At 38.6% G+C, this 22,931-nt stretch overlaps 1 protein-coding gene across 1 annotated transcript in view; it reads left to right on the top strand.

Annotated features, from left to right (window-relative positions):
* LOC102927749 (uncharacterized) overlaps positions 1-22,931 on the top strand; it is a 54,182-nt gene that overhangs the window by 20,437 nt on the left and 10,814 nt on the right. Inside the window, 4 exon segments of the mRNA XM_076543973.1 lie at positions 15,904-16,030; positions 17,278-17,329; positions 18,502-19,744; positions 19,747-21,816. Coding sequence (XP_076400088.1) covers positions 15,997-16,030; positions 17,278-17,329; positions 18,502-19,744; positions 19,747-19,854 — 1,437 coding nt within the window. The 5' untranslated portion in view covers positions 15,904-15,996 and the 3' untranslated portion in view covers positions 19,855-21,816.

Raw genomic sequence — 22,931 nt, 5'->3', positions numbered from 1 at the left:
CTATTCTTAAGAAGCTTACATGGCATGAGACATAGTTTGTGCAAGACCTCCCCAACCCATCTTTTCTACCTTCTGCTTTTTCTGTCTTTCTCATCTTCTGGGACCTCTTCCTCAGGACCATGTCATTGAAGAATGACTTGCTATGTCAGGTCACTGTTGTACTTATGAAATGATTCTGGGAGTAACTTTGCTGTGTAAGTCTCCCATCTTCCTGAGTGGCTAAACTTGCAATTTCCTGTCCTGATTTAAATTGTTCAAAATGTAATCTGGTGTCTGAACCTAAAAGAAACTTAAAGATGATAGCATATGTGGAATGCAAAATCTATTCTAGACTGGCTTCTCTTTGATCATTAGCTGGATTGATGCATGCTATCATTAAAGAGATTTTTCTTTATTAATCTCTTAAGTGTGTGGAATAATTTATCACTGGGAAATTGTTAAATAAATGACTTTACCATCTCCGAGTTTAAGGTTATCCACTTGAGTCATATAGTTGACTATCCATTGCAGTCTCAGGAAAAGGATTTGCATGAGGAGCAAGGTTTCTGCCTTCAGATCAGAATAGGAGCAATAGTTTATTATGTATACTGCAGAGGGAAATAGGATAGGCAATCAGCTTCCAGAGTCATCCTTATGAAAATGGACCTGACTGTGGCAGAGGGAGTGATTTTGTAATTTTCCAGCATGTATTATTTCATGTCATGTGAATGAACACAACCCACATTGGTGAGTGTTCATGTTGGAAAGGTTAGCTTGAGTCAATGAATATTGAATTTCCAATTAGGTAACTATCCTATGCAGATATGTTCAGTTCTGCCTGACAGAGTTAAGTCAGTTCAAAGGTTTGAGACATAGACCATTGACTGTAACTCTGTGTATCAGTTTACAGATCTCAGCAACTAACATGTGCATATGGGCAAGATCAATCAGTCTCTTATTAATGGCATTACCTCTACCAGGGAAGGGCCTACTCTTTTTCAAAGTCAATATAGCTAGGTTTTTTTTTTCTCTTCAAAATAATTTTTTTTTTATCATTTTAAGTAGTCAATTATTGGTATCATTTATTTAAATTTTATTTAAATGCATTACTGCTCTAATCTCTAGTTTTTTTCTGTTCAATATTTCCCAGTCATTAAGAATTTCATCCCTTTTTTTCTCAAATGTGATTGATTTATTTAGTTCTGCTTAGAGCAATGTTTCTTGTAGTTTAGCTTGCCTCATGCTATGTAACTGAGAATTGCTTTGAATAACTCATCCTGCCTCTGCAGCCCAGTGCTGGGAAGATAGTCCTGCAACTCCTTCCAGGCTGTGCCTTGACTGGTCAGAAGGAAAAATAGACCAGTTAATGAGTGACCTCCAATCTCTCTGGCTTTTATTGGGAACTTACAAATGAAGAGGTACCTGTGCAAGAATTGAGTTCATTTTTGAAGCTGGTGTAGTGACAGTACAGAAAGGGAGGGGTAGGAAGGAGGGTGACGGCTTTCCTGCTTTGGCAGTAGTTCAGATTAGCAATGTGGATTCAGGTAATCAATTTTAGATGATCAGTAAATGTCCCAACTGGTCATTTCTTAGGGTTCATAATCACAGACCAGGGCAATGAAGAACCTGGATAAAGGACTGACTTTATTGTGAAACAAAATTACAAAATGGGCCTTTGAGTAATTATCAGTTTTAAACTTTGCAGCAGTGTCGTGACAATCAAATATGTGCTTCACTATTTTTTTAGAAATTGCTATGATATTTGCAACTTTCAAATTCTGAAAAAGATAATGTAGGGCCTCTTCAGTTTTGTATTTTATAAGCTTTATTTGCTTCAGCGGCCATTATACTTTATGATTGATTCGTACATATTGACTTTTAACTTGATATAATGAAGATAAGAAAGTTCCTGTAAGAGGTTGGAATCAGCGGTAGCATACACATTTATCTTGTACAAGGCCTGCAAATCATTCTCAGAGCTCCCACCAAAACAAACAAACAAACCAAAAAAACAAAACATAGTTTGTCTGTTATATGGAATAATGACCTCTTTAAATTCTGCTTTTTTTGTGTGTGAGATAGGGTCTCACTATGTAGCCCTGGTTGGATATGTAATCAGGCTAGTCTTGAACTCAGAGATATTCTTGCCTTTGCCTCCTGGTGCTGGGATTAAAGACAAGCATCACCATACTCAGCTTTAAAACAGCCTTTAAAATTTTTAATTTGATTAACAAATAGAGGATTTATACTTTTCTGGAGTGCAACATGGTATTTTGATATATGTATGCCTTGTAAAATGATTTAATTAAACTCATCAACACATCCATCACTTCACATAGTCAAAAATTTTAGTGAGAACATTTAAGCTTTCCTGATCTAATCTTTGAAACTGTGAATATCTTATAACACACGAAAGGGGGAAATTATAGTCACCTATAGAATTAAGGCTGCTAGTCAGATGACCCTTGGAATGAAGTGATTTTTTTCCTAGATTATCTAGATAGGCCAAAGTATAATCACAAGGTTGCTTTTGTGCAAGAGGGAGACAGACAGGAAGTCTCAAAGTGATATGGTATGAGAGACTCGGCTAATTATTCTTGACATTTATGGATAAAGTGGGTGTTAACTAAAGAAGGCAGGAAGTTTCTAGAGCTGACAAAGAGACATGAACATGCATTTTCTGCTAGAGCTTCAGAAAGTTTGGCCAACACATTGATTTTAGTGATGGGAAGTTTAAGGCCAATAGGCTTCATCTTGCTCACTTGCATAGTTGTCTTTAGTGTTCGGTATCTCACAGTCTATTGCACTGGGATCTTAGTTGCTTGATGGAACTTGACCAGATACTTCCCTCTTTTCCCTATCACATATTCCAGGGTACCTAATAACATTGTATTTGTCTTTAATCAGAGAGGGAGAGAAAAGAAATGTAGCTAGAGTTTTCCTGCCTTGTCCTGATTTGTCCTGATTTGTCAGGACAAATCTTTGTCACCCGCCAGTCCCACAGCCGCTCAGACCCAACCAAGTAAACACAGAGACTTATATTGCTTACAAACTGTATGGCCGTGGCAGGCTTCTTGCTAACTGTTCTTGTAGCTTAAATTAATCCATTTCTATAAATCTATACCTTGCCACGTGGCTCGTGGCTTACCGGCATCTTCACATGCTGCTTGTCATGGCGGCGGCTGGCAGTGACTCCTTCCACCTTCCTGTTCTTTCTTTTCTCCTCTCTGCTAGTCCCGCCTATACTTCCTGCCTAGCCACTGGCCAGTGTTTTATTTATTGACCAATCAGAGTAATTTGACATACAGACCATCCCACAGCAAAGAAAGAAGCCAGAATGTTTATAGCCCAATTTTACAAAATCTCACTCAGATTTTGAAAAGTATAATTGACAAATAAATATTGCATGGTTTTATGTACAGCATATTTGATATACATGTACACTGTTAAATGAGTGAATTAATCTAATTAATACATCTCTAATCTGAAACATTCAAGAGAGAGCATTTAAGATGTACACTCAGTGACCTCAAACATCTAATATAGTATTATTACTTGTAGTCACCTCACTATACTGTTTATTTTTAAATACATGGTTGTTTATGCAAATAACAAATAACTATGGCATTCTGATTCCATTAGAAATACTTCAGTGAGGAATTGAATAGTATTATTGTAAATGTCAGTCTACCATATTTATATCCCTTAATACTATTTAATCTGATGATATAAAACTTAGATGGCAAAGAAGACACTTAGTATTGTTTCCTCAAATTTATCAGTGAGTAAGCTAGCAAAATGCCTGAGTGCCCTTCAGCTGTTAAAAAAAAAAAGTGAAATTATTAAATTTGCAGAAAAAGATGGATCTTGGGGGTTTGATATTATGGGTGAGGTGACCTAATTTCAGAAAGATAAAAATCTCATGCTCTCTCATATTGTATCCTAACTTAAAATGTTTGTATGTACTTAAATAACGGGCTGTGAGAGTGGATTATAGAGTGTAAAACTAGACAGGTGTAGTCAAATGTTTCTCAGGTCCCACCAAGCTCCTGCAGTCCCATGGCCTGCTTAGAAAATAATCACTTGGTGGTGGCGCATGCCTTTAATTCCAGCACTCAGGAGGCAGAGGCTGGCAGATCTCTGTGAGTTCGAGGCCAGCCTGGTCTACAAAGCGAGTTCCAGGACAGGCTCCAAAGCTATACAGAGAAACTCTGTCTTGAAAAAAAAAAACAAAAAATAATAATCACCCAGAAGCTTATATTAATTATTACTGCTTGCCCATTAGCTCAGGCTTATTACTGACTAGCTCTTACACTTAAATTAACCCATAATTCTTATCTATGTTTAGCCATGTAGCTTGATACCTTTTCTCAGTTCTGCCTTGACATCTTGCTTCCTCTGTGTCTGGCTGGTGACTCCTGACTCAGCCCTTCCTCTTCCTAGAATTCTCCTTGTCTGCTTACCCCACCTATACTTCCTGCCTGGCTACTGGCCAATCAGCATTTTATTTATCAACCAATCAGAGCAACACATTTACAGTATACAGAACAATATCCCACAGCACTTCTCCTTTTCTGTCTAATCAAAAAAAGTTTTAACTTTAACATAGTAAAATTACGTATAACAAAACAGTTGTCAAGCAAGAATTACAGTTATAATATCTAGTCTATTTGTATTTGGCAATATTAAAGACAATACTCTATCCTATATTTGTGAGTCTAAAGTTTCATATCTAATTTATCTTTTATCATAACAAATAAAATAATAACTAGTTTTCAACCACATCAAAGACCCCAGAAAGATATAATATTACCTAAGTAAACAGGAAATGCATTGTAAGCAACTTCCATAATTCTAGAAATGGCAGAGACATCTTGCTGCCTGGACATTCACCAAAAGTTCCTCTGTAACATTGGGGCATCCATCTTCAGCTAATAGGTCTAGAGTTTTTTAGTCGCTTCTCCCTGTGTCTTGTAGAATATTTGGCAGTCTCCTCTGTGAAGCAGGAACCTGAAGGACCATCTTGCCTTGCAAAGTTCAGTGGTCACCTTCCTATGGGTACTGCATGTTCATTCAATAAAACACTTTGTCAAGCAGTCCAGGCAAGAACAGTTTCTTGCCCAAATGTCTATTTTTGCCAAGAAGAAGATAAACTCCATATGGAGTGTCTTTGATACCCATCTTCCTCTTTGAAGTAAATCGGTGCTGCCAGGAGCAGATGTGTCTCATTGTCTAGGAAAGTCTAAGTTTTTAAAACATTTTAAATGCTATATTCTGTAGGTCTTTGAAGTATTTGAAGATTACATACCTAATTGAAATATATTTATGTATATTTAGAAAACTTAACATGACTATAAGTTTGATTATCATAGATGACTAATTATTAATCTGTATTTCTCAACTAAACATTACAATTTCAAATGAGTTACATAAACAAAATACTTTAAACAAGAGTAGAAATATACATACAGTATAACAAAATTAACTTTAAATTTGTATTAATAAACTAAAATCCATGGCAATTTAAAACAAGTTGTTGCTCTTTAAAAGTAGGTTCAATAGGGGGCTGGAGAGGTGGCTCAGTGGTTAAGAGCACTGACTGCTCTTCCAGAGGTCCTGAGTTCAATTCCCAGCAACCACATGGTGGCTCACAACCATCTGTAATGAGATCTGGTGCCCTCTTCTGGCTTGCAAGGACACATGCAAGCAGAACACTGTATAATAAATAAATAAATAAATAAATAAATAAATAAATAAATAAATAAATAAATAAATAAATAAATAAAAATAAATAAATAAATAAATCTTAAAAAATAATAGGAAAAAAAGTAGGTTCAATAATCTACCCTTTCATCCTGTCATATCTATACTATCCCCTTTTCTTCATTAGAAAGAGATTGCATTTATAATAAACCCCCTTTAAATAAAAATAAACACTTATAAACAATAATTTGGGAATTTGGATGTAGTTTCTCATACTACTTCCTGCTGGATGGAGGCACTGACAATCTTATGGGGGTCCTGAGAAAATTAAGAATTATGATCAAGTCCTGACTAGAGTAGTCTATGAGTCTGCATTGTCTGATCCAGTTGCCTTGAAGCTGATCTGGATGTTGGAACATCTGGAGACCTCTTAGGGGGTCTTCCTTGATCAAACCATCTTAGCTTGGAAGCAATACATAAGTTTTCATCTTCTGTGGAAATGAAAGCAGAACCTTTCAAAGCAATGTATCCTTAGGCATAAATTTTGAAGTCAAGATACCTTTAATTATATATATATATATATATATATATATATATATATATATATATATATATATTGATTTAACTCAACAGCTTTTACAATCAAATGTCTTTCTGCAGTTAAAAATCCCAAAGACAACACAATCCAGATTCTTTTTGTAATATCCATCTTTACATGATTTATTTTTTTTTCTTATAAATACCTGGCCTTAGGTTGGCTTGTTTCTAACCAGCTTTCCTTTCCTTTCCTTTTCTTTCTTTTTTTTTTTAATGCCATTTATTGAAGGAGGGAGAAGGTCTTAAATACAGGCTTACAGCACAATGGGAGAACCCCAAAGGGCAGAAGTTCGCTACCAATGTTTTACAATCTTGCATCTAATCTGTTAATGCCCAATATGTAGGATACACAGACAAGGCACTTCCCTTAAGCATTCAGGAGGGTGGAACCCGGCAGGGAATTAGCATAGGGAGGATATCAAAGTCAAGGTCAGCAGGCAAGGCAATAGTTACCCAAAACAAGGACTAGGGCCCTACAGGTCCCCCCTTTTACTAAAAAATGAGCTTCTGACTTAGGTTGTGTGGGATGTCAGCAGGTCACCTTACCCATCATGGAGACACCTGCCTAGGCCACACAGGCGCTCTGTCTTAGGTTGGTGAGCACCCCCAGGCATTACCCATCTCTGAATACTCATTATCATACAGGCTCAATTGTGTGTGAGCTGCAGAGTTAACTGCTGAATGGCTTATTTTTTACATTACCTTTACTGTCTCTTTAAAGACTTTATTTTTTAAAATGATTTCTTTATATAACTGTCTATATTCATTTTCTTCTCTCTTCCAAGCCTACATACATTTTTACACACACTGTAAACAATTTAAAGTCTTATTCCATCTGAATCTGCCTTATTGTGAATCTGTTGATTTAAACTACAGTGGCTAGTACTGAAACAGAAGCCTTGGCTGCCAACTCCACTCACTTCAGCTTCCCAATGTGGCAGTAGTACATTTACCACCAGCTCTAGGAGCCATGTGCACCACCAACTCTTAGAAGCAGTAGGTCTATGCCTCCATCAAAGCAACATGTAGCCTAGAAGCCATTTTTTTTTTTTTTTTTTTTTTGGTCTGTACTAGCAAAAGCTAAATCTGCCACACATTGTGCTGCACAACTTGGAGAAACCTCTGTGTAACTTGACGGGAATCTGTCATGCTGTAGCAGCAGCCTGCATATCATAAACTTGCTACCACCAGGGTACACATTACTGAACCTCAGCCCACCATGAGTGACGACCTGGAAAGGTGCTCTTAGCTACATTTATAATCTCTTCTTAAGCTCTCTCAGGTTTTAGGTGGAAACTCTTGCCACCACATCTGGGTGCCATTTGTAGTCAGATAGTTCTTGGGTCCTGCCAAACCCCCACAATCCTGTGGTCCACTTATAAAATAATCACTCAGAAGCTTATATTAATTATAACTGCTCGGCTGTTAGCTCAGACTTATTACTGACTAGCTCTTACACTTAAAGTAACCCATAATTCTTATCTATGTTTAGCCACATGGCAAGGTATAGACTTATGGAAATGGATTAATTTAAGCTACAAGAACAGTTAGCAAGAAGCCTGCCACAGCCATACAGTTTGTAAGCAATATAAGTCTCTGTGTTTACTTGGTTGGGTCTGAGCGGCTGTGGGACTGGTGGGTGACAAAGATTTGTCCTGACTGTGGGCAAGGCAGGAAAACTCTAGTTACACTACATAGCTTGGTACCTTTTCTCAGTTCTGCCTTGATATCTTGCTTCCTCTGTGTCTGGCTGGTGACCTGCCTATACTTCCTGCCTGGCTACTGGCCAATCAGCATTTTATTTATGAGCCAATCAGAGCAACACATTCACAGCATGCAAAATGACATCCCAACAGACAGGTGTCCAGGAGAGGTGGACAAAGGATGTTAAGAATGGGGAGAGGTCACATGTGACATAAAAGTAGAAAGGAAGCTGGAGTTAGAGTTTCAATTAGGGGAGGGAGATGGGAGGAACAAAGGGGGAAGAAAAACAACAAAAACAAGTTTTGTTGAAAAAACTTTATTAAAGCCTGATTCTTTGTAAGCTAATGAGACATTCAAAATGAAACTAAAAAAGACTTAGTCAAATGCAGTTGATGAGAGCTTCAACTGAGAAAGATTCAATAAGTAGACTGGATGCAAACATGTGAAAACACACACACACACACACACACACACACACACACACACACACACACAATGGGAAACTAACACTTCCATGACATTCTGCTATGGAAAGCCTACATGTCACTGTTCTTTGAATCATCAGTGGATATATCAGTGAATCCTTTGGGTTTGTTGCAGTGATGATTGTTTTCAGAATTGCATGTATGCTGTATGTTTCATCAGTAATAATAATTTATCATAGTAATAGTTTTTATTTTTAGTCAGTCGTTAATTACACATATACACATAGTATTAAATTTGCATGAAATGGATGGATCTTGACAATGTGATATGAGTGAGGTGACCCAGTCTCAGAAAAAAATTTCATATGTGTATCATAACTTGTATGTATGTACATAAACTAGGGGTTGTGAGAGTAGAATATAGAATATATGTGTGTGTACTTGATATATCCAAAGTAAAAGAATACATACCAATGGAGAGATACAGCAATAATAAATGGATAGATGGTGGGCAGACAGGCAAGCAGGCAGGCAGACAGATATATAAAAATATATCTTTAAATTCAGAACTTATAACATCAAGAAGAAATTAAATTTGGAATCTCCTTGGAATTCTCAAGAGATGTCCAGTAAAAGCAGTTTCCACCATACTGAGGTTTTCAAAGAAAACAAAAATGAGAAGGAAATAGGATACTTCATTACACTGGGGGCTAACAAGTATTTCGTAGAAAGCAACTAATGAACCCAGTTTAAGTAATCAACTGGAGTTCCCAATAGAGACATGCCCAGTGAAACTTTCTCACTGTGGTTCACCTGCAGCATGCATCTTTGCAGCAAGGTGAACTAACCAGTGGCTATACTATGTAGAGTGGAGGAATACCAGAGTGTGTGAAGTCTTTAGCGAGTATGTGTTCTTGACATAAGCCAACGATGTAAAGAACCATATCCAAGGAAAATGGAAAAGCTTCCATCACCCAGAATGAGGATCAGAGAAATGTAACTCCATACCTCAGTGGCCTAACTGTGGATATTGACAGTGTTTGCAAAAAGAAGTCCACCATGTTTTTCTCCTGGATGTTTACAGCATAAATACTGTTCCCATACAGAGACTGCTCCTACCTAGTTAGCTAAACTTGTCTCCTTGATCCAAGTGTATACACTCAACCCCACCTCCTTGTTTATTGTATGCCATAACTCTATCACCTTGTTCAAGGGTATACAGTAACCCTGCACCTCTGTTCACGTCTATACAATAAATGTGCTGAACTTCTCGGGTGCTGAGGTTTCTTCATGTGAGACCCCAGAACAATCAACCCCAGCTCTCTGTCCATGTGTCTGTCTACCTGTTTTCTTCTTTATTCCCTCACTGCTCCAGTCAAGTCCATCCCTAGAGTTATGCTGGATGGACTTGGCACTGTACTACTAATGTCAGTGAATCCTTTTCACAAGTATCCATAAGCATCCACTAGCTTCCTCAGGGAGCCATAAGTCCCCTTGAAATTGTTCTTAGTCCAGGACTGAATGTAGTCTTACTCAGGTACAGTGCAAGAACCACGATGTTATGAGTTCTTGATGAGAAAGGCATTGTAACACCAGAAGAGTTTTTTACATCCAGCCTTTAAACTCTTTGGACTTCCTACTCCACAATCTCTTCTAAGCCATGGAGGGAGTGGTGTAGATATCCCATTTAGCAATAAAACTCAACATTGTATAATCCTCAGCACCTTGAGCAATCAAAGGTATCTGGCATCACAACAGGAGCTTCTTTGCTCAAGGTTGAAAGCAGAAGTTGTCCCTAGACCACAAGACCTCACCCATCTGATGTGGTGCTTGGGACTCTATGTGAGTGTGCATCCCTGATCCCTTTCTCTCTCCTGGCCCAACACCCTGACCATAAATGTATTTCTTTGAGTTTGTTATGACTTTCTATCAGTTCATCTGTCATTTGAAGGGAACTCCAATAAAGACATACTTAGGGAATAAAAGCAAACTTAGGTCAGACTATGTTGAGTGGCAATTAACATTTCTTCCAGAATTAGGACATTTAAATTCCAGAGTCCAATATTCCTTATGCACCATTTCTCTTGTCTAGTTTTCTCCACTTGAAATATTGCATATATCTTCCTTGTTAACAAAATCTTTAGGGCGTATGTTTGAACATGTTGTGAAAGAACTGGCATTTAAAAAATTTATATCATATTGCAAATTTCCAGGGACTAAACTTCCAACATGTGCACATGACTAAGACTCTTCTTTCACATTTAAGATTTACTTTATCTAAAACAGTTTTGGAGAATGAATCAAAAATAAAATTTCATAGGCTGTTGTGTATTACCATTTATGCCATATATCATGATGACTGTCATTACAATGGTGGAAATACATATGATGCTAACTACATGTTAAGAAAGCAATCTGTAGCTGGGCGGTGGTGGTGCATACCTTTAATCCCAGCACTTGGGAGGCAGAGCCAGGCGGATCTTTGTGAGTTTGAGGCCAGCCTGGTCTACAGAGCAAGATCCACGAAAGGCACAAAGCTACACAGAGAAACCCTGTTTTGAAAAACAAACAAAAAAAAAAATTAAATAAATAAATAAATAAATAAATAAAATAAGAAAAAGAAGAAGAAGAAGAAGAAGAAGAAGAAGAAGAAGAAGAAGAAGAAGAAGAAGAAGAAGAAGAAGAAAGCAATTTGTAATAAGATTCAGAAATCATCCACTAAGGTACAGCTTATACATCATCACTCGCACTATTAGGAAGAGGGAAGTTATAAGGGAAAGATCTGTGAGATCCACAGGAGATGGGAATAGGTAGGCAGGAAAGGCTGTCACAAGTGTTCTGCTGCAGAGCTGGGGATGAGATGGGGTGTTGAATCTAGGAGAACAGAGGGAGAAGAGATCTGCAGGTGGTCCCTGCATGAGTTGGGGGCTGGGGTAAATCAATGAGTGGTGGGAGGGAGGCTAGGTGGGGGTGGTCTCTGGGATCCACAGGAAATGTGGGCAGGAGGAGGGGATAGGGTATGGGGGGAGGCTGTAGCTGGTGTTCTGTTGAAGTGCTAGGAATGAGACTGGGGTATTAGATTTGGAGGTGAAGAGGGAGTCTTCAGTTGGCTTACCTCTTCCCTGGCCTGCTCAGCTTTTGTGTTCCCAGTGAATGCCTGCCAGTGTTGGAGCTGGGATGATGAGATGAGTTGGGTGGGTAGGGGGAAGAAAGGTTGGAGGAAAAGATCTTTGTGATACACTGGGGATGGGGTCAGAGAGGAAAGGGAGACCACAGAAGATTTTCTGCTACAGGCCTGGGGATTAGACTGGGAGGACTGGATCTGGAGGAGCAGAAGGAGAAGTATGCATCCACCCTAAATCTACTTGTTGCTGTGGCAGGAACATCCTTGGGTGCCTGCTGGGGTTGCTTAGTAGTGGAGTGCTACCCAACAGAAGAGATGCCTTGAACCTCCACAACATTAATTCCAAATGGATCTTACACCTAAATGTCAAATGCCAAGTGCATAACTTGGTTGTAGAATATTATTTTAAGGTGTGTTACTTTTGTTTATGTTGCATTTGTTTAATTCTGTGAAGCTATGTTACTTTGCCTGTCTAAGCACCTGGTGGTCTAATAAAGAACTGAATGGCCAATAGCAAGGCAGGAGAGAGAAATAGGTAGGGCTGGCAGGCAGAAAGAATAAGTAGGAGGAGGAATCTAGGCTAGAGAGAAGTAGCCAGAGAAGGAGGAGGACTCCAGGGGCCAGCTACCCAGCTACACAGCAAGCCACGGAGTAAGAGTAAGATTTACAGAAGAGAGTGGGAAAAGCCCAGAGGCAAAAGGTAGATGGGATAAGTTAAGGAAAGCTGGCAAGAAACAAGCCAAGCTAAGACTGGATGTTTATAATTAAGAATGAGTCTCCATGTGTGATTTATTTGGGAGCTAAGTGGTGGACCCCTCAAAAGAGTAGAAACAACCAACAACAGAACTCCTAGAAGATACTCGAGAAACTAGACCTCTCTGAGCCTTGTAACCTGCCAAGGCTTACAGAGCCCTGGTATATAGAGAAAAAGACAGAGCTCCTTTAAAAAAAATTTTTTTAATTAAAAATTTTTTATTCATTTTACATACCAACCACAGATGCCCCTCTGCTACAGGCCACAGGAATATAATATAAGAACTCAGCTAGTTATGGCAAAGCCACTACCTGAAGGGATCAAGGAATCCTTCAGAGGAAGCCAAATTTCAAGGAGCATTTGGTGTTATTTGGCTTGTTATATATCAGCTGTCTTCTGTTGTGAAAATCATGTGTGTAACTAGAGTTTTCCTGCCTTGCCCACAGTCAGGACAAATCTTTGTCACCCGCCAGTCCCACAGCCACTCAGACCCAACTAAGTAGACACAGAGACTTATATTGCTTACAAACTGTATGGCCGTGGCAGGCTTCTTGCTAACTGTTCTTATAGCTTAAATTAATCCATTTCTATAAATCTATACCTTGCCACATGGCTCGTGGCTTACCGGCATCTTCACATGATGCTTGTTATGGCGGCGGCTGGCAGTGACTCCTTCCACCTTTCTGTTCTTTCTTTTCTCCTCTCTGTTAGTTCCGCCTATACTTCCTGCCCAACCACTGACCAATCAGTGTTTTATTTATTGACCAATCAGAGTAATTTGGCATACAGACCATCCTACAGCACTTCCCCTTTTCTTTCTTTCTTTCTTTCTTTCTTTCTTTCTTTCTTTCTTTCTTTCTTTCTTTCTTTCTTTCTTTCTTTTCTTTTTTTTCTTTTAAGAGGAAGGTTTTAACTTTTATACATCTCCAAAGCCAGCTTGGTATATTTGGGAATTTGGATGTAACTTCTCTTACTACTTCCTGCTGGAGAGGGGGCGCTGTATCTTATGGGGACACAAAGAAAATTTTAGGATTATGGAGTAGTCCGTGAGGGTGTATCGTCTGAGCCATTTGCCTTGAAACAGTTCTGGATGCTGGATTATCTGGGCCTTGGTGTCATTGGAGACCTTTCAGGGGGTCTTGGCTGGTCAAACCTGATGTATCTTAATCTGGAACAAATCCATAGCCTCTGGCTTTCTGTGGAAACAAAAGCAGAGCCTCCTTTCCAAAGCAACATATCCTTACATCTAAAGTTTGAAGTCAAAGTACCTTTAAAATATACATTTTGGCATAACTCAACAGCTTTTGCAATCAAATGTTTTTCTTCAGTTACAAATATCAAAGAGAACATAATCCAAATTCTCTGTGTGGTAGTCATCTTTACGTGGCTTATTTTTTATATTACCTTGAGCCCATTGCTTTAAACTGCAGCATTCTAAGACTGAAAGGGCGCTGGCACTGTGGCTGCTGGCTCCGCCCACTTCAGCTTCCCAACATGGCGGTGGTACATTTTCTGCCAGCTCTGGGAGCCATTAACTCTCAGAAATAGTGGGTCTATGCTTCTATCAAAGCAGCATGTAGCCCAGAAACCTCTTTTTTTTTTTTTTTTTTTTTGTACCAGCAAAGGCTAAATCCATGACGCAGCTTAATGTGTCACTTGCAGAGGCCTCATTCCGGCCAAACTGCAGGTCAAGCGCACATGCCAGAAACCTGCCATAGTAGCTCAAACACACAGGCTGCCACTAACTTGACAGAAACAACTAGGAACTGTTTTTAGCTCCATTTTAGAATCTTTTCTCAGGTTTTAGGTAGGAACACTTGCCAACACGTTGGGCGCCATTTGTAGCTAGAGTTTTCCTACCTTGCCCACAGTCAGGACAAATCTTTGTCACCCGCCAGTCTCACAGCCACTCAGACCCAACTAAGTAAACACAGACACTTATATTGCTTACAAACTGTATGGCCATGGCAAGCTTCTTGCTAACTGTTCTTATAGCTTAAATTAATCCATTTCTATAAATCTATACCTTGCCACGTGGCTCGTGGCTTACCGGCATCTTCACATGCTGCTTGTCATGGCGGCGGCTGGCAGTGACTCCTTCCGCCTTCCTGTTCTTTCTTTTCTCCTCTCTGTTAGTCCTGCCTATACTTCTTGCCTAGCCACTGGCCAATCAGTGTTTTATTTATTGACCAATCAGAGCAATTTGACATACAGACCATCCCACAGCACATGTGTGCCTTCATAGTTTTCCCAATTGATTTTTTCCTAAGAATTGCTAACACTGTGGACTGATCACTCTCTGGACATATACATTCAAGGTATTTGGAGAACAGCCTCAGGAAAGTCTTCCTTCCCCCCAACCCATCCATTTTTCCCCTTTCAGCTCTGGAATCAGATATCTCCCTTAGCCACATTCAAGGACTCACAGAAATAACAGTCCAGACCACCACATGCTAGTCTCCTGATATAAGGTAAATTCCACAAGGAGACACCGCTTAGGTCAGGTGGACCTTAAGTAATAGCTTTACACAATTTAGCTCAGACCCTTCTTTCTGTTGAGTATGTACTGTTGTGCTGAGCTTCACCAACATCTTGAATTTTGAAATTTGACAGAGGGTATCATTCTCTTTCCCAGGATGGTATGTATTCATGACACTAATACTGCCTGAGCCTTCTGAATCATTGGATTGCAGGTGTGACATTCTTCCTGACTGTTGTATTTGCTTTGGATTTTTTAAATGAATATGAGTCTTTTGTCTATATGTATGGATATGCACTCCATGGGTTTCTGGTCCTCACACTAATCCAAAGATGGTCTCAGAACCCTGAGCTTGGAATAATGGATAGTTGTGTTTCCCCATGTAAGTACTGGCAATTGAGCCGACCCATATGCAAAACCAGCAAGAGCTCTTTACTGCTGAACCATCTTTCCTGCCCTACTTTTGATTATTTATGATCAACATTTGTATTGCTCATGTTTTCATGTGTCCATTTGTACCTGTTTAAACATGCAGTTCATTTCAGTTAGATCTTATTAATGTTACAGTTTAGACAAGCACTTCAGGTTTCTAGAAGATAAATATAGAACTGGAGTGAATGCAGAGCTCTTTGTAGGAACTTCAGTAAAAAACTTCTGAGTTCTGTCTGTCTTTTTTGTTTGATTTTTGCAGGGGAGACAGGTTCTTAATATGTATTTCTGGCTGTGTTGGAACTGATTGTGTAAACAAGGCTAGCATTAAATTCAGGCAGACACACCTGCCCCTGTCTTCTGAGTGCTGGGATTAAAGGCATGAGCTGGTTCACCCAATCTTTTTTTGTAGTTAGTAATTAATCATATAATTTCTCTGATGTGTAGTCAGTACTGTTGGTATGTTTGTCTATGTCTGTTAGTAGGCATTTTTCTAACAAGGTAATATCTCATGCAAAGGGTGCAGAAATGACAGAGGTGACCCTCTTATTCAGTTTCCTTCTAAAGTGACTTGGTGATTACATTAGAACTTCTGTGTCATGGAATAAATGTGGGAAGCACAATAATTATGACTATATTTTTAAATAAGTATACATTTACAATGTTGTCAGTATCACTTTCTTTTGTACATATGTATGGGATATTTTAGAATGCAGTGGCCTATGAAGATGTGCATGTTGACTTCACTCAGGAAGAGTGGGCTTTGCTGGATCCTTCCCAGAAGAGTCTCTACAGAGATGTGATGCTGGAGACCTACAGGAACCTTACTGCTATAGGTAAGACTGTAAATTTTACTTCACAGTCTTCACATTTTAAAATAAAGGGTGACTGTTTCTTAATTGTTGATGCTCTTCTGTAATTATAATTGAGACTGAGGAAGAATGATGTGAATAAATCAGGTGTAAGACATATAAATATAAAGGATCATTTGGCAATAAAAAATTGCTAAACGGTCTTTTTAATAAAAAACCCAGAGCCAGATATTGGAGTGAAAACTGAAATATAAGAGGAATAGGAAAAGTCACAGACAACCTCACCTTACCAACTCCTCAGCCTTCAAAGAGAGCCACTTCCTGTATACTCATGCCTATGTCCTTTCTGTGCTCTGCCATCTCACTTCCTCTCTTTGCTCAGCTACATCACTTTCTTCTTTCTGCCCACCTCTGTCACTTCTTCTCTGTCTGTACAGACCTCCAGACCTCTATGGTTAACTACTGCTGGGATTAAAGGCTTATGCCACCATTTCTGGCTCTGTTTCCAGTGTGGCCTTGAACTCACAGAGAGCTGGATGAATGTTAGGGTTAAGGACATGTACTACCACTACCTGACCTCTATGTAGAAATATAGTTGTGGTGGTATTGTGTTCCCCAAAATATTGTGTACTCTAATAAATTTATCTGGGGTCAGAGAACAGACAGCCACTAGATACAAAGGCTAGAAAATGGTGGCACTAACACCTTTAATCCTAGCATTCCAGAGATAGAAATCCCTCTGGATCTCTGTGAGTTCAAGGCCACATTGGAAATAGCCAAGCATGGTGACACGCCTTTAATCCCAGAAAGCCAGCCTTTAATCCCAGGGAGTGGTGGTAGAAAGCAGAAAGATATATAAGGCATGAGAACCAGAAACTAGAAGATTTTGGCTGGTTAAGCATTCAGGCTTTTGAGCAGTAATTCAGCTGAGACCCATTCGGGATGAGGACACAGAAGCTTCCAGTCTGAGGAAACAGGACCAGCTGAGGAATTGGCAAGGTGAGATAGCTGTGGCTTGTTCTGTCTCTCTGATATACCAGCATGGACCCCAATAACTCGCCTCGGGTTTGATTTTATTAATAAGAACTTTTAAGATTCCTGCTACAATATAGTGGCTGGCTTTTTCGTCTGATCCTCAGATAAGCTTTGTTGGGGTGTGCAAATAAAATATCACCACAGTCAGGCATGTTTCTAAGCATTCACTGAAGATAATAACTTAAATTTTGCATTTTCCAATAATATATCATACATTTTCTGGTACTATATTTTAGGCTACAAATGGGAAGATCATAATATTGAAGACCGTTGTCAAAGTTCTGGAAGGTAATTTTCATGTGCAAGCTAATACAAATATGCCTCAGAAGAAAATTTAAGGTGTCTGGAAGTTTTAAAGAAAGCAACAGTGTAAATAAGCACAACTTAAAGTGCATTGATGATTATTAAATTCTCATAAAACCATGTACCACAATGTCAAGTAAGTGAATTGTGTTTGCAAGGCATTATTTTAAGAAAGAAGACAAGGAAACAAAGCCTTAACAGATATCACCATTTGAATCATAGCCTCATGAGAGCTATGCTGTAGAACTGCCAATCCATTTAGTTTCATACCACTCATATTATAAAAGTATGTACATTGATAAGTATGTCTTAAAAAAAAGTATGTACAGTGATAAATATGTGTCTAAAACCTTCTAATAAGCAAATAGTCCACAGTAAAAGTAGTGTAACTCATATACTTGTTGTGACTGTTCAGCTTAGTGAGAGGGGCAGTTAGAGTCAAGAGCCAAGGGGTGGTTGTTGTGGAGAAACCTTAATCCCTATATAATATGTCTATGAGGAACAAAACTGTGTGATGGCAATGTGGACACCTTTTATTTGCTATTCTTCCTTTAATAGGTATATTATATGTCACTCTGGATACAAGCCATATGAACATAGGGATATTGAAAGAAGCAACATACCCTTCTCCCTCTCAGAACAATTAGATTTGTAGTAATCCCCAATTTGAATAGATTTGTTGAATGTGATTCAATTTTACAAGTAATTGATTTTCTGGCTTCATTGGAAATACATCAACAAACTAACACTGCAGAAAAGCCCTATGAGTGCTAGGAATGCATAAATACTTCTATTTGTCCTGGTTCACTTTGCAAATGTAGTATGATTCACAGTATAGGAAATTTATGAATGCAATAAGGGTAGTAAAGCTCTAAGTTTTTCCAGTTCTCTTCAAATATGTGAAAAAAAATTCATATAGAAAAAAAGATGCTATAAATGTGAGTCCTGTAATAAAGGCTCTTACCATCACAGGTATATTTAAAGATGCAAAACAGCCCTTAATGAAGGGGAACAACATGAGTTTAAACAAAGTGATAAAGCCTTAAGATCTGATTCCTCTTTAAAGTTAGACTGAAGGGTAAAATTAATTCATTCAGATATATTCAACAGTGTAATGAATATGCTAAATCTTTTACATATGCTAATTATCATTGCAGGCATGAAAGAAGACATACTGGAGAGAACCCTTCTGAATATACTCAAAGTGTTAAAGCCTATGCATATCATAATCATCTTCAAAGGCATGAAAAAATCTATACTGGAGAGAAACCCTATGAATGTAATCAATGTGGTAAAGCCTATGCATGTAACAGTAGTCTTCTAAGGCATAAAAGAGCACATACTGGAGAGAAACCCTATGAATGTAATCAGTGTGGTAGAGCTTTTGCACGTGACAGTAGTCTCCAAACACATAAAAGAACACATACGGGAGAGAAACCCTATGAATGTAATCAATGTGGTAAAGCCTTTGCACAACATAGTCATCTTCTAATGCATAGAAGAATACATACTGGAGAGAAACCCTATGAATGCAATAAGTGTGGTAAAGCCTTTGTATGTCACAGTTCTCTCCAAATACATAAGAGAACACATACGGGAGAGAAACCCTATGAATGTAATCAATGTGGTAAAGCCTTTGCATATCACAATTATCTCCAAACACATAAAAGAATACATACTGGAGAGAAACCCTATAAATGTAATCAATGTGGTAAAGCCTTTGCACGTGACAGTAGTCTCCAAACACATAAAAGAACACATACGGGAGAGAAACCCTATGAATGTAATCAGTGTGGTAAAGCCTTTGCACAACATAGTCATCTTCTAATGCATAGAAGAGTACATACTGGAGAGAAACCCTATGAATGTAATCAATGTGGTAAAGCCTTTTTATGTCACAGTCATCTCCAAATACATAAAAGAACACATACAGGAGAGAAACCCTATGAATGTAATCAGTGTGGCAAAGCCTTTGCATGTCACAGTTATCTCCAAACACATAAAAGAACACATACTGGAGAGAAACCCTATGAATGTAATCATTGTGGTAAAGCCTTTACATGTCATAGTCATCTTGTAATGCATAAAAGAACACATACTGGAGAGAAACCCTATAAATGTAATCAATGTGGAAAAGCTTTTTCACAACAGAGTAATCTCCAAATTCATAAAAGAATCCATACTTCAGAGAAATACTATGAATGCAATCAGTGTGCTAAAAGCTTTACAATTCACTCTAATCTCCAAATACATAAAAGAACACATACTGGAGAGAAACCCTATGAATGTAATCAATGTGGGAAAGCCTTTGCATTTAACAGTAGACTCCAAATACATAAAAGAACACATACTGGAGGGAAATCCTATGAAAGTAATCAATGTGGTAAAGCCTTTGTATTGTCACTGTAGTCTTCAAAATCATGAGAAAACATCATACTGCAAAGAAACCCTATAAATGTAGTCAGTGTGGTAAAGTTTTGCACTTCATGGTAGTCTTTATAAAAGAGTAAAACTTATAGTGTGAAACCATTCTGCTAAAGCCTATGCATATCACAATAGTCATTTAGGACCTGAAAAAAAACTCATACAGAAGAGAATCTGGCTATAAAGGATTTGGTAAGATCTTTAGCCAATTAAGTTACACAAGAGTATTCTGGAGATAAAAAAAAAATTCTGACAATGTCAACAGTCTGTGCAAGCAGTATAATGCTTGTTTTTATTTTGTTTGCAACTGCAAACTCATGTGGACAAAGCTCTATAAATGTAAATGATAAAGTAACCCTTTTAGATTTCATACATCTCTTCAATGACATGAAATAAATAATTCAGCTATAAAACTTTATGAATGTTTATTTGTGCCTTTTCTGTTGTTATAAAACATAATGTTGCGGGCTGGAGATATGGCTCAGTGGTTAAGAGCACTGATTGCTCTTCCAGAGGACCCAGGTTCAATTCCCAGCACCCACATGGCAGCTCACAACTGTTTGTGACTCCAGTTTCAGGGACCTGACACACATGACAAAACACTAATGCACATAAAGCAAAAATAAATTTAAAAAAAAAAAACATAATGTCTACATCAACTTATGAAAGAGTTTAATTTATCTCTTGGTTTGAGAGGAATACAGGATCACCATGAAAGTGGCATGGCAACAGGTGTCAGACATGGCAGCTATAGCATGAGGCTAAGCTCTCCCATCCTCAACCTGCAACATGAAGCAGAGAGTAGGAACTGGAAATGGTGTGCAGATATAGATTATGAAAGCATACCCCTAGTGCCATATTTCCCCCAGCAGGGCATCATTTCCTAAATCTTCCCAAATGATCTCACCAACTGAGAAGTATTTATTTCTGTGACTGCAAGCCTACATGCTTGCTTTCTGTTATATGAACCAATTCATGATGAAGGAAAACTCTAAGCCTTTACATGCCTCAACACCTTTGTTATAGGAATGAATGCTTACAAGAGAACTAATGAGTCAAAATTTGTTTAAAGATTTTAATTTTAATTATGTGATGTCATTGTGTGTTTTTGTGGGTATGTGAATGTGCAAACTGGTTCCCAAGAAGGTTAGACCCTTGAATCTTCTTGTAGCAGGAATTACAGAAAGTTGTCAAAAACCTCACCTTGGTCCTGGGAATGAACTTTAACACTCAGCCATGTCTCTAGTCGTGTAAAAATTTTAAAGCCCCTTTATATCAACTTGAAGTCAGGAAATAGAGAAGAACTCATACAAGAGAAAACCCTATTCATGTAAACGATTGGGTAAAGACTCTAGACATCATAGTTGTCTTCAGTTTCAAGGGGAAAAAAATCTTATTTAATTTCGTTTTCATTGTATCCTTGAAGAAATTGCCATGTTCACTCAAGACTGATGGTGGACATAACTACATTGTAGTTTCTATTTCACAACATTTGAGGTAGATATTAAAGTATGCTATATGTGTGGCAAAGACACTTACTAAAGTTTATTTTGTTGTCTTTATATCCTTTCTGTGGCTTTGTTCATCTTCCATTGTGCTTTTACTTAGTGATAGGTATTTTACTGCTGTAGTGTATAGAATGGAATGTCCATCATCTAAATGGTCCATTATTTATTTAAATGTCAGACAGTGTGTGACTATATTTTCAAGTAAGGGTGTCTGTAAGATTTCTTGCACCCAAGTTTGATGTCAAATACATGTCTCAACCCCACCCACATGACCTGACCACCAAAGGAAAACTTTCCTCTTCCCTGTAGCATGCCTTACTATTGTTCTGTGTACAGATTTGTCCTTGTTGCCCTGATAATTTCCTTGTACCACTGTCATTGTGATGTCCAAAGACTTCCATCCCTGGGGTTCTGTTCCTGAACTTAAGAGTTCCAGAGGCACAGGGCCACTACAGAAGCTCATGGGAAGCATTTACCTGTGAGACCACCTGAGGTGGTTTCTCGGGTGAGCTATATTCTTAGACTAACCTGTAAATATCTGTAAGTATCTAACCTGTAAGTATCTGGACAAGGCCAATTTTTTTTTTTCTTGATCAGGAGGATGTGCTCTTGAAAAGGGAATTTACCTAGACAGGAACTGTACATGATTTTATCCTGAGGAAAGTGGTGATTGTGTCTTTTCCCCAATATCTGGCATCAGTCTTTACAGTCTTTTTTTTTTTTTTTTTTAAAGATTTATTTGTTTATTAAGTATACAGAAGAGAGTGCCAGATCTCATTACAGATGGTTGTGAGCCACCATGTGGTTGCTGGGAATTGAACTCGGAACCTCTGGAAGAACAGTCAGTGCTCTTAACCTCTGAGCCATCTCTCCAGCCCCCAACAGTCTTATTATGTGAGTATGGAAGGAATTGAAGGAGAAAGGAGGCACTGTTTCAGGCCATCAAATTCCTAGAATTCAGACTTGGGCCTGAGAATAAACAATATTTTACTAGGTGGAGGAAGTGTTGAGATTTGAATTCCATATCTTAAATTCAAGTTTGATACTATTTGATATAAACGATTCATATTTGATATTTCTCACATCATTGTGGTTGCATTTGTTGACACCAAAGAGGAAATAGGGGTGGCAGAGGAAAGCAGGATTCTCTGATCAGCTCCATATCCAGAGAAAGCTCTAGAGAGTGGGACCTCAGCAACTGTAGGTGTCTAGTAGCCCAGACACTGCTGAGGGGCCACATTCCAGCATGATCAAGGACCACAAGCTTGGGGCAAAGAAGAGGGCTGTAACTTCTGGCCAGAACTATCAGTGTGAGCCAGCAGCCTTGATGGCACCATCAGCCAGGCTGGAAGTTGGTTGGGCTGCTCTCTGGGATCTGTACCTACTGTGAACCTTGGGGTGTGAGGCTACCTGGGAAGAGGGTCTTGACAGAAGTCAGGAGTTGAGAAGATATTGTAAGAAGTTAGAATAGGCCCCAAATGCAATGTCTGGTACTCTTAGAAGACAAAAGGCTGGTGTTAGCACACACCTATGTTCACAGCACTCATGTTTTTTTTTTTTTTTTTTTTTTTTTTTTTTTTTTCTGGCACTGGTAATGAAACCTGGCACCTCATACACACTGGGCAAACACTCTACCACTGAGCTATCGCCCCAAG

The sequence above is a fragment of the Peromyscus maniculatus genome, chromosome 8 (genome assembly GCF_049852395.1).
Source record: "Peromyscus maniculatus bairdii isolate BWxNUB_F1_BW_parent chromosome 8, HU_Pman_BW_mat_3.1, whole genome shotgun sequence".
NCBI classification, from domain to species: domain Eukaryota; kingdom Metazoa; phylum Chordata; class Mammalia; order Rodentia; family Cricetidae; genus Peromyscus; species Peromyscus maniculatus.
The sequence above is the reverse complement of the archived record's forward strand: the minus strand, read 5'-3'. Positions and strand labels throughout refer to the sequence as shown.